General features: G+C 45.3%; 1 protein-coding gene across 1 annotated transcript; it reads right to left on the bottom strand.

Annotated features, from left to right (window-relative positions):
* Window positions 1-82: 82 nt before the first annotated feature.
* Window positions 83-11,586, bottom strand: SLC25A53 (solute carrier family 25 member 53). The gene is made up of 2 exons (XM_007992434.3): window positions 11,440-11,586; window positions 83-2,971 (listed from the first exon to the last, which is right to left on the bottom strand). The coding sequence occupies exon 2, from the start codon at window positions 2,938-2,940 to the stop codon at window positions 2,017-2,019; it is 924 nt and encodes a 307-aa protein (XP_007990625.2). The 5' UTR covers window positions 2,941-2,971; window positions 11,440-11,586; the 3' UTR covers window positions 83-2,016.
* Between the last annotated feature and the right edge of the window lie 134 nt (window positions 11,587-11,720).

Raw genomic sequence — 11,720 nt, 5'->3', positions numbered from 1 at the left:
TTCTGTTTGTGAAATTTCAGTTCCTGAACTGGTGCTAAGAGCAAACATGCCATCAGTAACACAAACTCATCAAATGTTCCAGTTGAAAGTAATTTTTTATTATTGTTATTATTATCAGCAGCAGCATCATTATCATTAGCACAAAACTAAATCCATTATTAAAAGAAAACAAAAACACAGCCCAAAGGCATGTGTCCTGCTGACAGTGAGTCAATAACTTTATCTTTGTGTACAAGGGACAGCACCCTGAGGATATACCACATCACAGCTTGATAATCAATTCAATAATTCAACCAATGTTATTGAGCACCTAGGCACAATGGAAGATTTTAAAATGCATACAAGAATCCCTGCTTTCAATGAGTTTTACAGTCTAGTAGGAGGTATTGAAGAATACAAGAACACAGGGTCACATGAGATTAGTGACATAATGGAATCAGTACCATGTATGAAATGCTGTTAGAAATGGGCATCACAGAGGCCAGGCGCAGTGGCTCACGCCTGTAATCCCAGCACTTTGGGAGGCTGACGTGGGTGGATCACCTCATGAGGTTGGGAGTTCAAGACCAGCCTGACCAACATGGAGAGACCCGATCTCTACTAAAAATACAAAATTTGCCGGGCATGGGTGGTGGGCGCCTGTAATTCCAGCTACTTGGGAGGCTAAGGCAGGAGAAGAATCACTTGAATCCGGGAGGCGGAGGTTGCATGAGCCGAGATCATGCCATTGGCACTCCAGTCTGGGCAACAAGAGCGAAACTCGGTCTCAAAAAAAAAAAAAAAAAAAAAAAAAAGAAAGAAAAGAAAAAGAAAGGGGCATCACAGAGACTAATGTTAAAGAGACTAATGTCACAGAGATTAATGTCACATTCAGTTGGGGGAAATCAAGAGGCTCCATAGAGAAGGTGACCTCTGAGCTGGGCTTTGAGGAGCTGGAAGGATTTTGGTAGACTGGCACATGAAGGAGGAGCACTGCAGGTGGAAAGAATAGTGTGGGCCAAAGTATGGCCATGGGAAAGTTCATGGAATGTCTGGGGAGAGAACAAGAGTTCATTATGGCTAGTGTTTGGGGTTTATGTAAGTGGAGTGACAATATGTTGAAAGTTATATAAGGACCATATTTTGAATGGCTCTGATTTCTAAGGCTAAGATTTGTGATCTTTATGTCATAGTAACTACATTAACCACATCAACAAAATATGCAATTATCTGTGAAAAGATATGGTCACTTCACTTCCAGGTTTTTTAGGGAAACTCAAATGGTTTCTAGGCAATGTTATCACCTTGCTCTCAGAAATGTCCTAGCAGATAACACCAAGCAGACTATAGCAAATGTTTCTATTTTGCATGTAATTAAATCTCTTCTTTCAAAGTTTTATCCTTTCCATCCATGGGCCACACTTCTTCGCACTCCCATCTCCAGCCCCACTAGTTCTTGTGGCACCTGATGAGTTCACACAAGCCTAATTTGGGATTTCCAGTCACAGCTGCTACCCTGAAAGTAGGACCCACAGCCTTGAGAAGTGAGAGGTGGTGGTAGAGGCAGTGAACAATGTCATGAAAATGTAGCCATCTGAGAAGTTTTATGGAATTCCCATCCTAAGAGTCGAGCATAGTTCTTTGAAATTTGAGTTCCACTCAGTTTGGTCTGGAGGACACCTAGAGGGGCCCCAAAGCTCAAAGTGCCTAAGTAAGGTCATCTTTTTAAGTTTCCACTTATTGCCAAGGAATTATTTAAAGGAATGACACTTAATCTGGGTTACATGTTATTTAAAGGCCTCCTGGCTCTGAGGCTACTGAAGCTGTGGAGAGACTGGGGCGAACATTTCTTTTTGACTAAGGAATCCTGTTGGGCTTTGTCCTTGCTCAACAGGTTGGTAGTTGGGAACTTCTCCCATGCAATGAGTTTACAGATGCTAAAGGATGGCTGTATTAGGCAACTGAAGAAGTAAGCTATATAGAACCAACCAGGGAAGATTTAGAATAACAAAGCTGCCATGGCCACACGTTCTGCAGCTAGTCAGTCTTCAGCTCTTTCCTGGAGTGAGACTTCCTCTGCAGGAAGTCATGGATTGCCGTAGTGAGGCCCCATGTCACACTGGACCTTAGGATGACCAGAGAGCCTCCACGGTAGATCAGGAGCAGCTTTCGACCCCGAGTGTTCCACACATCCTGGGCAGAGGCCCACAGGCTTGGCATGTTCTGCCATCCAATATGGGACTGCATATTAGCAACCAGCACAATCAGAGGATACAGAACTAGGCAGGTGATTGTTCCATTGACACTACCAGACACCAAGGCAGGAACCCAGTGGGGCAGGCCTTGCTCTGCCAGGCCATCCTGGATGGGGTCCTTGAAAGAAAAATATAGAGCACTCCCCAGGCTGTTCCTGGCCAGGACAGGCCAGAAACCACGATAGTAACCCAGTGACAGCCGCCCCCAAAGCCCATAAGAGTTGAATTCCTTGAGAATGCTGAAGGTGCTGGGGAAGCGAGCTTGCTTGCGACCATCTTGGAGCACATTTTGCACCCTTTCAAAGGGACTGAGTGCCACAGCCTCCACCACGCCAGACATGAGCCCTGCAGCCCAGCGGTGTCCCAGGGTGTGTGGCCCAACAGGAGAGAGAAAGCACAGCAGGCTATCATAAGTCCCAAACAGAAGAGTCCCTTGCAACGTCTTGGAGAGAAGAGGAGGGTAGATTCCCCGGTAGAAGTATTGAGGACCTTCATGCCAAAGCTGTCTCACAGCCTCTGACACTGCCATGGCATGGATCTGTTGCCGGAACACAACCTTATAGATAGGAAAGGTCAGAAAAGTAGACATAAAGTTGGAAACGGCCCCAAGGGCGTAGGCCTGGGAATGCCAGCTTTTCTTTCCTGGAGCCTCTGCTCGTGTCCTGTGCTGAAGCTCCTTCCCGGGAGAGTCGTTCTGCTCCCCCATGCTGAAGACAACTGTGTGCAGATGGAAGAAACTGGCAAGGGTGGAAAAAAAGAGATTAGACTGACCAATTAATTCTGTTGGCAAGCATTTTCATTGCTTAATTAGAAATGAACCCTAAGAAACTCAGGTCGACGGAAACAAGCAACTCTTTGAGCCAGTTTCTGATATATAAGCACACCCTTAAGAAATAAAGAATTCATTAACTTTAAATTAAAAGAAAGGCAATGAGTTTTTCTGAACAGAGCCACCACTACAGTATTTTGCTGACACAGCAAATATTCCAATATTCAAAGGATTACAACGGGAAAACATGAAATAGAGGAGGGGAAGACTCCAAAACTTAATGCATCAACTTTCATGACATGAAACTGCATTTTATAAACTACTTTGATAATACATTACTATTCTCTTTTTTAAAAAATCTGGCACTATCTTGTAGCGGCAGAAAGGCATTTAACAGTTGAAGTGCAATGCTTTCTCTAAAAGTTGGTATTAAATTTGGGGAGGGGGAATCTCCCCTCGCCTTTCTCTCCATAGATTCCTGCCCAAGTTGTAGCTGTTTCATGGCAACGCCCAGCCCCCCTCTAGCGAGTGAGGAAAGGAAAGAGCAGCTGCTTCTGGAAGTTCAGTGCCTAAAGACTCAGCACCTGGCAACTTCTAAGCCTAATCTTGAAGACCTGTAGCTATATAATAGAGCAAGGTTTCTTAACCTCGGTGCTATTGACATTTTGGGCAGGATAATTTTTTATTCTTGGCACCTGTCCTGTGCATTGGAGGATGTTCAGAGGCTCCCTGGCTTTGGCTCAGTGCGTGCCAGTAGCACTAGTGGTGACTTACACAGTGTGATGACCAAAAATATCTTGAGACCTTGCCAAATGTCCCCTGGGAGGCAAAACCTGGCTTAGAACCACTGTACTAGATAGAATAGGCAGTGCAAGGACCCCAAACTATTGCTCCTTACCCCAGAAAGGCCAGGAAGCAGATGGCTAGTATGAGAAGCAATTTGGAAGCCAGGACATATGAAGGAACTTTGGGATCTAAAGAAAAAATGAATGCTCAGTGCAGATCTGAGGGAGTTTGCCGGGGAGGAAAGAGGGGTTCCCTGGGCTGACGAGACAGGGAGTACAGTAGCCAGAGCTGCCACCTCAGGGAAAGGAGCACAGAGATGTGTGAGTGTGGGGCAGGAGGACAGGGGAGAGGGGGAGGGGCATGATGGCCAGGATGGAGGGCTTCCATCTACAGTGACAGGGACAAGAAGTCTGGCAGGATCTGCAGACCCACAAGTTTCATACAGAACCCTGGGCTATGTGGTGGGGGGCATGAAGGTTGGGACTCTAATTAAGCTAGCAGGCTGATGGGGGACCAGAGAGTCCAGGCTGAGGTCCCCAGGGAGGAGTAGAAGCCACACACTGCAAGAAGCCCAATGCAGCCTTCCCGAGGCTGCCAGGCCAAGAATCCGCCTTGGCATACTATTCCTTCCAGAATCACTCCCATCAGCTCTGCTCTTCTCTAGCCCCTTCTCCCTGCTCCATCCATCTCCCCACAATCCCATTCCTATCCCCACTGCTCCATCCATATCCCCATAATCTCATTCTATACCCCCTGCTCCATCCATATCCCCACAATCTCATTCCTATCCCCCTGCTCCATCCACATCCCCACAATCTCATTCATAATCCCACCCTGTTCCATCCATATCCCCACATTCTCATTCCTATCCCCTTTGCTCCATCCATTTTGTCACAATCTTACTTTACCACCACTTCCCTCCCATGGAGCCACACTCACCTCTTGGTGGAGGGAGATGGAGGCTCAGCCTCCTGTACTCTGCCCATCACCACTTCCCCCTACCCCCACATTCCATGATGGCCTTAAGCCTCAGCCTCCTTTACCCTCATAGCCAGTACACTGGGAGGGCCCCTCTGCCTCTGACCCTTTAGCTGAGAACAGAGCAGGAGTAAAAGCTCAAGAGGCCCACTATTTGCATCCCTTTAGGCCACCTCTGGCCCCTGGCAGCCCCACTTCCATTTCTCCAGAGCCAAAGGGGACTCCTCCCAGATACTCAGGCCGCTAAATCCACAGAAGCCCCCAACAGTCCTCAGCTCTCCTACTAAAGATCTTCTTTCCAAAGTCTTACCTTCACCTAAATAAGGACAGGTGGTGAGGTAAATATTTGTCCTTTCTTCTACCTCAGAGTGCAATAATGTTCCATTTCCTCCCTACCATTTATAAACGTGTTCACTGACACCATGAGGCAGGATGATTTAGCAGAAAGAAAACTGGGCTAGGATTTGGCAGTACAAGGATTCCCAACTATTGCACCTACCCCAGAAAGGCCAGGAAGCAGGTGGGGTAATATGAGATAACTAGCATTCTAAGTGAGTTTTGTTATTAACTTGATGTGTGACCTTTAGAAGTTCAATGACATCTTGGAGCCTTACCCACCTGAGACGTAAATGGAGCAGAAAGGGCAAAATAATTTTTAGTCATCTCCATACTGTATCTGTCAGAGGGTGTTGATATGGGGGGCACTCAGGTCAATAGTTGATAGAGGGATTGTACTTTTCAATTCCCAACTCCTGCCATTTTTGTAAATCATTTTGAGGGATTAAAGGTGAACAATAATTGAGAAACATCTAACTTTAATATGTAATCCATTTTATAAATCCAATCCTTTCCATTTTATGGGAGGGGAGTTCGTGTTTCTCCAATGTATTTTCTGTTAAGATGCCAGGCTTTCGAAAGGGCAGACAGACCTGAGACTGAATTCTGCCTCTGCCACTTACTTAGTTGTGTGACCTTGAACAAGACATTTCATTCAGTCTCAGGTTCTTCAGCTACAAAACAGGGATATTAGGATCCACCTCAAAACGTTGTGGCAGAGATTAATAACATGAAATGAGAGAAAGTGGTTGAGAAGCCATAACATGGTGGCCTTGATAAGAAGTATCAAAACAAAAATGCTTCTGGACTTCAGTATCTGTGTCCACAGAACACATGCTCCTTCTGGACGCTCTCAGGACAACCATAACCAGACACAGGGGCATTTGGGAACAAATCTTCTGTTCCCAAGGGAGGCAGGGAAGCCCTTACTTCCACGAATGGGAAGGCGCAGCATAAGCAATCTAGGAGAGCCTGGCCCCTTCACATGAATTCAAAGTATAGACCACAGAATGGACCTAGAGTTGGCCTTAAGCAGATATCATCTGTACCCTATGACCTGCCTCCTATGTTTACAGCCTAGTAAAATGAGCCCAGAGGATTCCAGACTTTCCCCGCCAGTCTAGTCCACATGGGTAGCCTGTGTGACTGCCCCAGGATCCAGCCACAAATGAACGTATTTGTCTGTTCATTCAGGGTATCTCTCAGCCAGTCCTTTGGTCAGCTCACAAACATGTATTGATCATCCACTAAATCATTGCGGGTAAACCACCATGGAGCTAGAGTGAATAGAATTTCGTGCCTGCCCTCAAGTGCCTGGAATCTAGCAGGGGAGACAGGTCAACAATGAGCTAAACTCTACAGAAAAACAAAATAAAGGGTACACTAATGAAGGTGGAAGCAAAAAGACAAGAGCAATTTATTCTACCTGAGAAGGGGCACATGACTCAATCCTTAACTGAGTAGAATAGAATATGCTATTGTTAGGTAGGGGAGTAAGGGCAAGCATTCTAGGCTGAGGAAGTGGCCTAAGGCACATAGGCTTAGAAGTGTGAGTTGTACATGGGGCTGGCCTATCCCATGTGGTGAGAAGGAAATAGAACTGTGGTTGACAGAGAGGAGCCCATTTAAGATGAGGACCACATTTGTCTTCCCCACTGCATTGTGCTGTAGGGCACAGACATGGGCTCTGGATTCAGCCAGCCCTGGGTTTGAATTTCACTCTGTCACTTCCTAGCTTTATAACCTTGGCCAAGTTTCATCATCTTGCTGATCCTCAGTATCCTTATATGTAAAATGATTGTCATGAAGGATGCATGAGACAAAGTACAGAAAGTGCTTAGCATAGCACCTGGTATATAAGTTGCTCCATAAGTTATATTAGTAGTTTCATTTTTAAAAAATGAGATCAGGTAATTTATAGATTCAATGCCATCACCATTAAGCTACCAATGACTTTCTTCACAGAATTGGAAAAAACTGCTTTAAAGTTCATATGGAGCCAAAAAAGACCCCACATTGCCAAGACCATCCTAAGCCAAAAGAACAAAGCTGGAGGCATCATGCTACCTGACTTCAAACTATACTACAAGGCTACAGTAACCAAAACAGCATGGTACTGGTACCAAAACAGAGATATAGACCAATGGAACAGAACAGAGCCCTCAGAAATAATACCACACATCTACAGCCATCTGATCTTTGACAAACCTGAGAAAAACAAGAAATGGGGAAAGGATTCCCTATTTAATAAATGGTGCTGGGAAAATTGGCTAGCCATAAGTAGAAAGCTGAATCTGGATCTTTTCCTTACTCCTTATACGAAAATTAATTCAAGATCGATTAGAGACTTAAATGTTAGACCTAAAACCATAAAAACCCTAGAAGAAAATCTAGGTAATACCATTCAGGACATAGGCATGGGCAAGGACTTCCTTTCTAAAACACCAAAAGCAATGGCAATAAAAGCCAAAATTGACAAATGGGATCTAATTAAACTAAAGAGCTTCTGCACAGCAAAAGAAACTACCATCAGAGTGAACAGGCAACCTACAGAATGGGAGAAAGTTTTTGCAATCTACCCATCTGACAAAGGGCTAATATCCAGAACCTACAGAGAACTCAAACAAATTGACAAGAAAAAAACAACCCCCATCAAAAAGTGGGCAAAGGGTATGAATAGACACTTCTCAAAAGAAGACATTCATACAGCCAACAGACACATGAAAAAATGCTCATCATCACTCGCCATCAGAGAAATGCAAATCAAAACCACAATGAGATACCATCTCACACCAGTTAGAATGGCAATCATTAAAAAATCAGGAAACAACAGGTGCTGGAGAGGATGTGGAAAAATAGGAACACTTTTACACTGTTGGTGGGACTGTAAACTAGTTCAACCATTGTGGAAAACAGTGTGGCGATTCCTCAAGGATCTAGAACTAGAAATACCATTTGACCCAGCCATCCCATTACTGGGGATATATGCAAAGGATTATAAGTCATGCTGCTATAAAGACACATGCACATGTATGTTTATTGCAGCACTATTCACAATAGCAAAGACTTGGAATCAACCCAAATATCCATCAGTGACAGACTGGATTAAGAAAATGTGGCACATATACACCATGGAATACTATGCAGCCATAAAAAAGGATGAGTTCGTGTCCTTTGTTGGGACATGGATGCAGCTGGAAACCATCATTCTCAGCAAACTATCACAAGAACAGAAAACCAAATACCGCATGTTCTCACTCATAGGTGGGAATTGAACAATGAGATCACTTGGACACAGGAAGGGGAGCATCACACACCAGGTCCTATTGTGGGGAGGGGGTAGGGGGAAGGGATAGCATTAGGAGATATACCTAATGTAAAGGACGAGTTAATGGGTGCAGCACACCAGCATGGCACATGTATACATATGTAACAAACCTGCACGTTGTGCATTTGTACCCTAGAACTTAAAGTATAATAAAATATATATATATATACAATTTTAAAAGTCAAAAAAATTAGATAATAGGAATAAAGGCACGATTACAATTAAATTGTTCTAAAGGCTGCAATTGGTCTAATGAACTGGGTCATCTGCAGAATGCATTTTGGACTGCTTGTTTGGAAGGCAGCAAAGAAGAGTTTTTATGGGCTTTGGTGTTTGACATCCCTGGCCTGCAGTCTCAGTGCCTCCACTTACAAGTTGTGAAGCCTAACACAAGTTACGTAACATCCCTGAAATTCAGTTTCCCTGTCTGCAAAATGGGATACAATGGCTGTCTCAACAGGGTTACTGAGAAGCTTAAAAGAGATAACAGATAGAAAGTTCCTGGCACAAAGGAGGCAGGCAGCCAAAGGCAGCTATTATTGTTTCAGCTGAAAGCTTTATCTCCAAACCTTCAAGCCTTTAAGGTTTATTTTCTGAAATTAGAAAATGTGGTCTCATTAGAGCCATCAGTTGGAACACACTCATATACATGAGGCCAGAGATAGGATATCCTGTATCCAACTGGAGCCAGGTTGCTAATATTCCCCCCATCCCTGCATGAAGAGTCCCTTGCTTTGTTCTAGTAGCCCAACCCTGGCCACTTTACACAATCCATTTCCTGTCATTATTTTTGTCAGAGCTCTGAGACCTATTCTTGGTCTTATGTGATTCCATCCCTACCAAGTCCAGCTGCAAATACCTAATTTGGTGATGAAGCCAATTTAAACACTGAACAAGAGTCTTCTGGGAGGCAAGAGTCAGATGTCATGGGACAGGGGAGCAGAAGCAAAAGTCTGAAGGAAACCTAAGAGCTACTGCCAGCATCACCCCTGAGTGTGCAAGGTGAGCAACCTGCCTTATCCATACATCCACACTTTCCACCCTCCACCACCACTACCCCACTGTTCCATCCACAGGCCGTGATCCTGAGATGGAAGGTGCTTTATCTCCAAATTTATATTGTTTACTCCAAGGGACTCTAGATCTTGGGGTTGTAAATAAGAGGGTGGAAAGGAGCAAGTGAAGTACCTTGGCAGACTGAAGATGAAGCCAAGAAGGGCATCAGACTGTTTACTTGCTTCTAAACATCAGGAGTCAAGAACAGGCCCCACAGGAGCCTCCTAGCCACACTATACATAAAGGAAGTAATACCTGCTCTCTAAGTCAGGGAAAAATGGAGCAGGTTTTCCAGCCACTGCCTTCATGGCCATTCACTTTGGACAACCCTGCATGCCGTTTCCATGGAGTTGCTCCTTCTCTGGGGCCAGTGATGCCAAATCCAGCAAAGGAGAAGTCCCCTGAAGAGCTCTAGAAGGGCAACCTAGCAACCTGTCCTTGAGCCAGGAAATGAAAGAGCTATATCAGCAACAGAGAGCTGTGGTTTGGGGGTTAGGTTAAATGGGGTTTTATTTCTCACACTTCTTCGTCAAGCATGGCTTGAAGAAGGAAGATGTTATGACAGACCCATTTGAAAATCTGCAAAGCTGTGGACTCAGAAGAATGTACAGAGTCCAGATTCTTTGCATACAATTCCAGGAAGGATCGCGGGTAGGAACCTGTGCTCTGGAGTTACATTTCATGACAGATATGCCATGGACAGATACACTGATGACAGGCCCATTTACTCATAACCTTCAGCATCACGTGGTGGTGTTTAGAACAGTGGTTCACGAATCTCTCTACACCTCAGAATCAACTACAGGGCTGGTTAAAACTACAAATCACACTCTTCATGCCTAGTCCTAGTACATCAAAATCCCCCAGGGGTAAGGCCCAATAAGCTGCATTTATAACAAGCTCTCCAAAATGGTTCGGAGGCAGCCCACCTTGTACTCACACTTTGGTTAATAGCATGAGTTCTGGATTCAGAGACTTGGTTCAAATTTTGGCTTCACCTTGTATTTTCAGATAAATCATTTTACCTCTCTGAGCCTGGCCTCTTTGGGGTCACAAAGGGCTGTAGAAATAATGTTGCTTTTAAAAAACAGGCAGCTTGTGTTAAAAAAACAAAAAAGCAAAAGAAAAAAAAGAAAAAAAAGATTAATAATAATAATAAAAAGAAACAAGAAAGAAAAGTGTCAAAAAGAGTTTCCTCTTCTGTACAATGGGTGCCATAAAGGTTGCCTTCATCTTCCCTCAGCCCTGTACCCACTACCTCCTCACCCCCTCCCTCAGCACTATCATCACATTGAGACTGCTGTTGAGATGGTTTGAGACTACCTGTGCAAAAATACTCTACAGGCAGCGCTGCAGGGCAAAGAATTAGCATCTAGAGATCAACATACAGGTGCTAGGTTGGATGCTGTAACTTATTTGCTGCAGGATACAGGCCAAAACGAGTAACCTCTCTCTCTCTGGCTCAGTTTCTTCATCTGTGAAATGGAGATAACGGTTCTTGCTCACCAATTCTATGCAATCCCAAGTTGGTCCTCCCATCCTGGCCTTGGTTTTTCTCCACTATCCCTTAATCTGATGGAACAGAGGAGTGTTGGCAAGGGGCAGCCTTTGAAGTCAGACATGTTGACTTGAGTGTCAGCTCTTAGCTCTGCACTTCCTAACTGTACTGCCTGGGTGCTTCAGTCCTTTCCTGTTAAATGGGTACGCTGCTACCTCCTTCACACGGCTGCTGAGAAGAGGAAAGGAGATGTCCATGCAGGCGCCTCTGCACACAAAAAGCACTCAGTAAACGCTGTTTCCCCCCTTCCGCCTATACAAAGGTGAGGAACTCTCATTGTTCACTTGGTTTCTGTCCCACCTCGTGTTTAAGGCATCCGGTCTCAAAGCCGGGAGGAGAGCCGAGGTGGAAGGGGATAGGGAGAAGGGAAGCGATGGGGTAGCAGCAAACTCACGGATGAAAGGGAAATGGGCCCAGTCCGTGCTTCCGAGCTGCACTTAACGCCGTGCCGGCTCCCGCGCCTGTCTGCCGCAGCCCCCGCCCTCCCGCACCCCCTTCTTGCTAGCAGTAGCTTCGGGGCCGGAGGCTGCGCGGGGAGGCCGCCCCCTCGCCCCGCTGATTGGCCGCGTCGCCCGGCTCGTCACGCTCTTTTGTCTCAATGGGCAGAGACTGAAAGCAACCGCTGCTGCCCGGAGGGCCGAACTAGAGGGTGGGCGCAGCCTTGGCTGCCTTGGG

Source organism: Chlorocebus sabaeus, chromosome X, assembly GCF_047675955.1.
Source record: "Chlorocebus sabaeus isolate Y175 chromosome X, mChlSab1.0.hap1, whole genome shotgun sequence".
Classification (NCBI taxonomy): Eukaryota; Metazoa; Chordata; class Mammalia; order Primates; family Cercopithecidae; genus Chlorocebus; species Chlorocebus sabaeus.
This window is presented reverse-complemented; position numbering and strand designations above follow the sequence as displayed.

Excerpts from the sequence above, each read along its gene's own strand:
- SLC25A53 (XM_007992434.3), bottom strand. The coding sequence starts at position 2,940 with ATGGGGGAGCAGAACGACTCTCCCGGGAAGGAGCTTCAGCACAGGACA.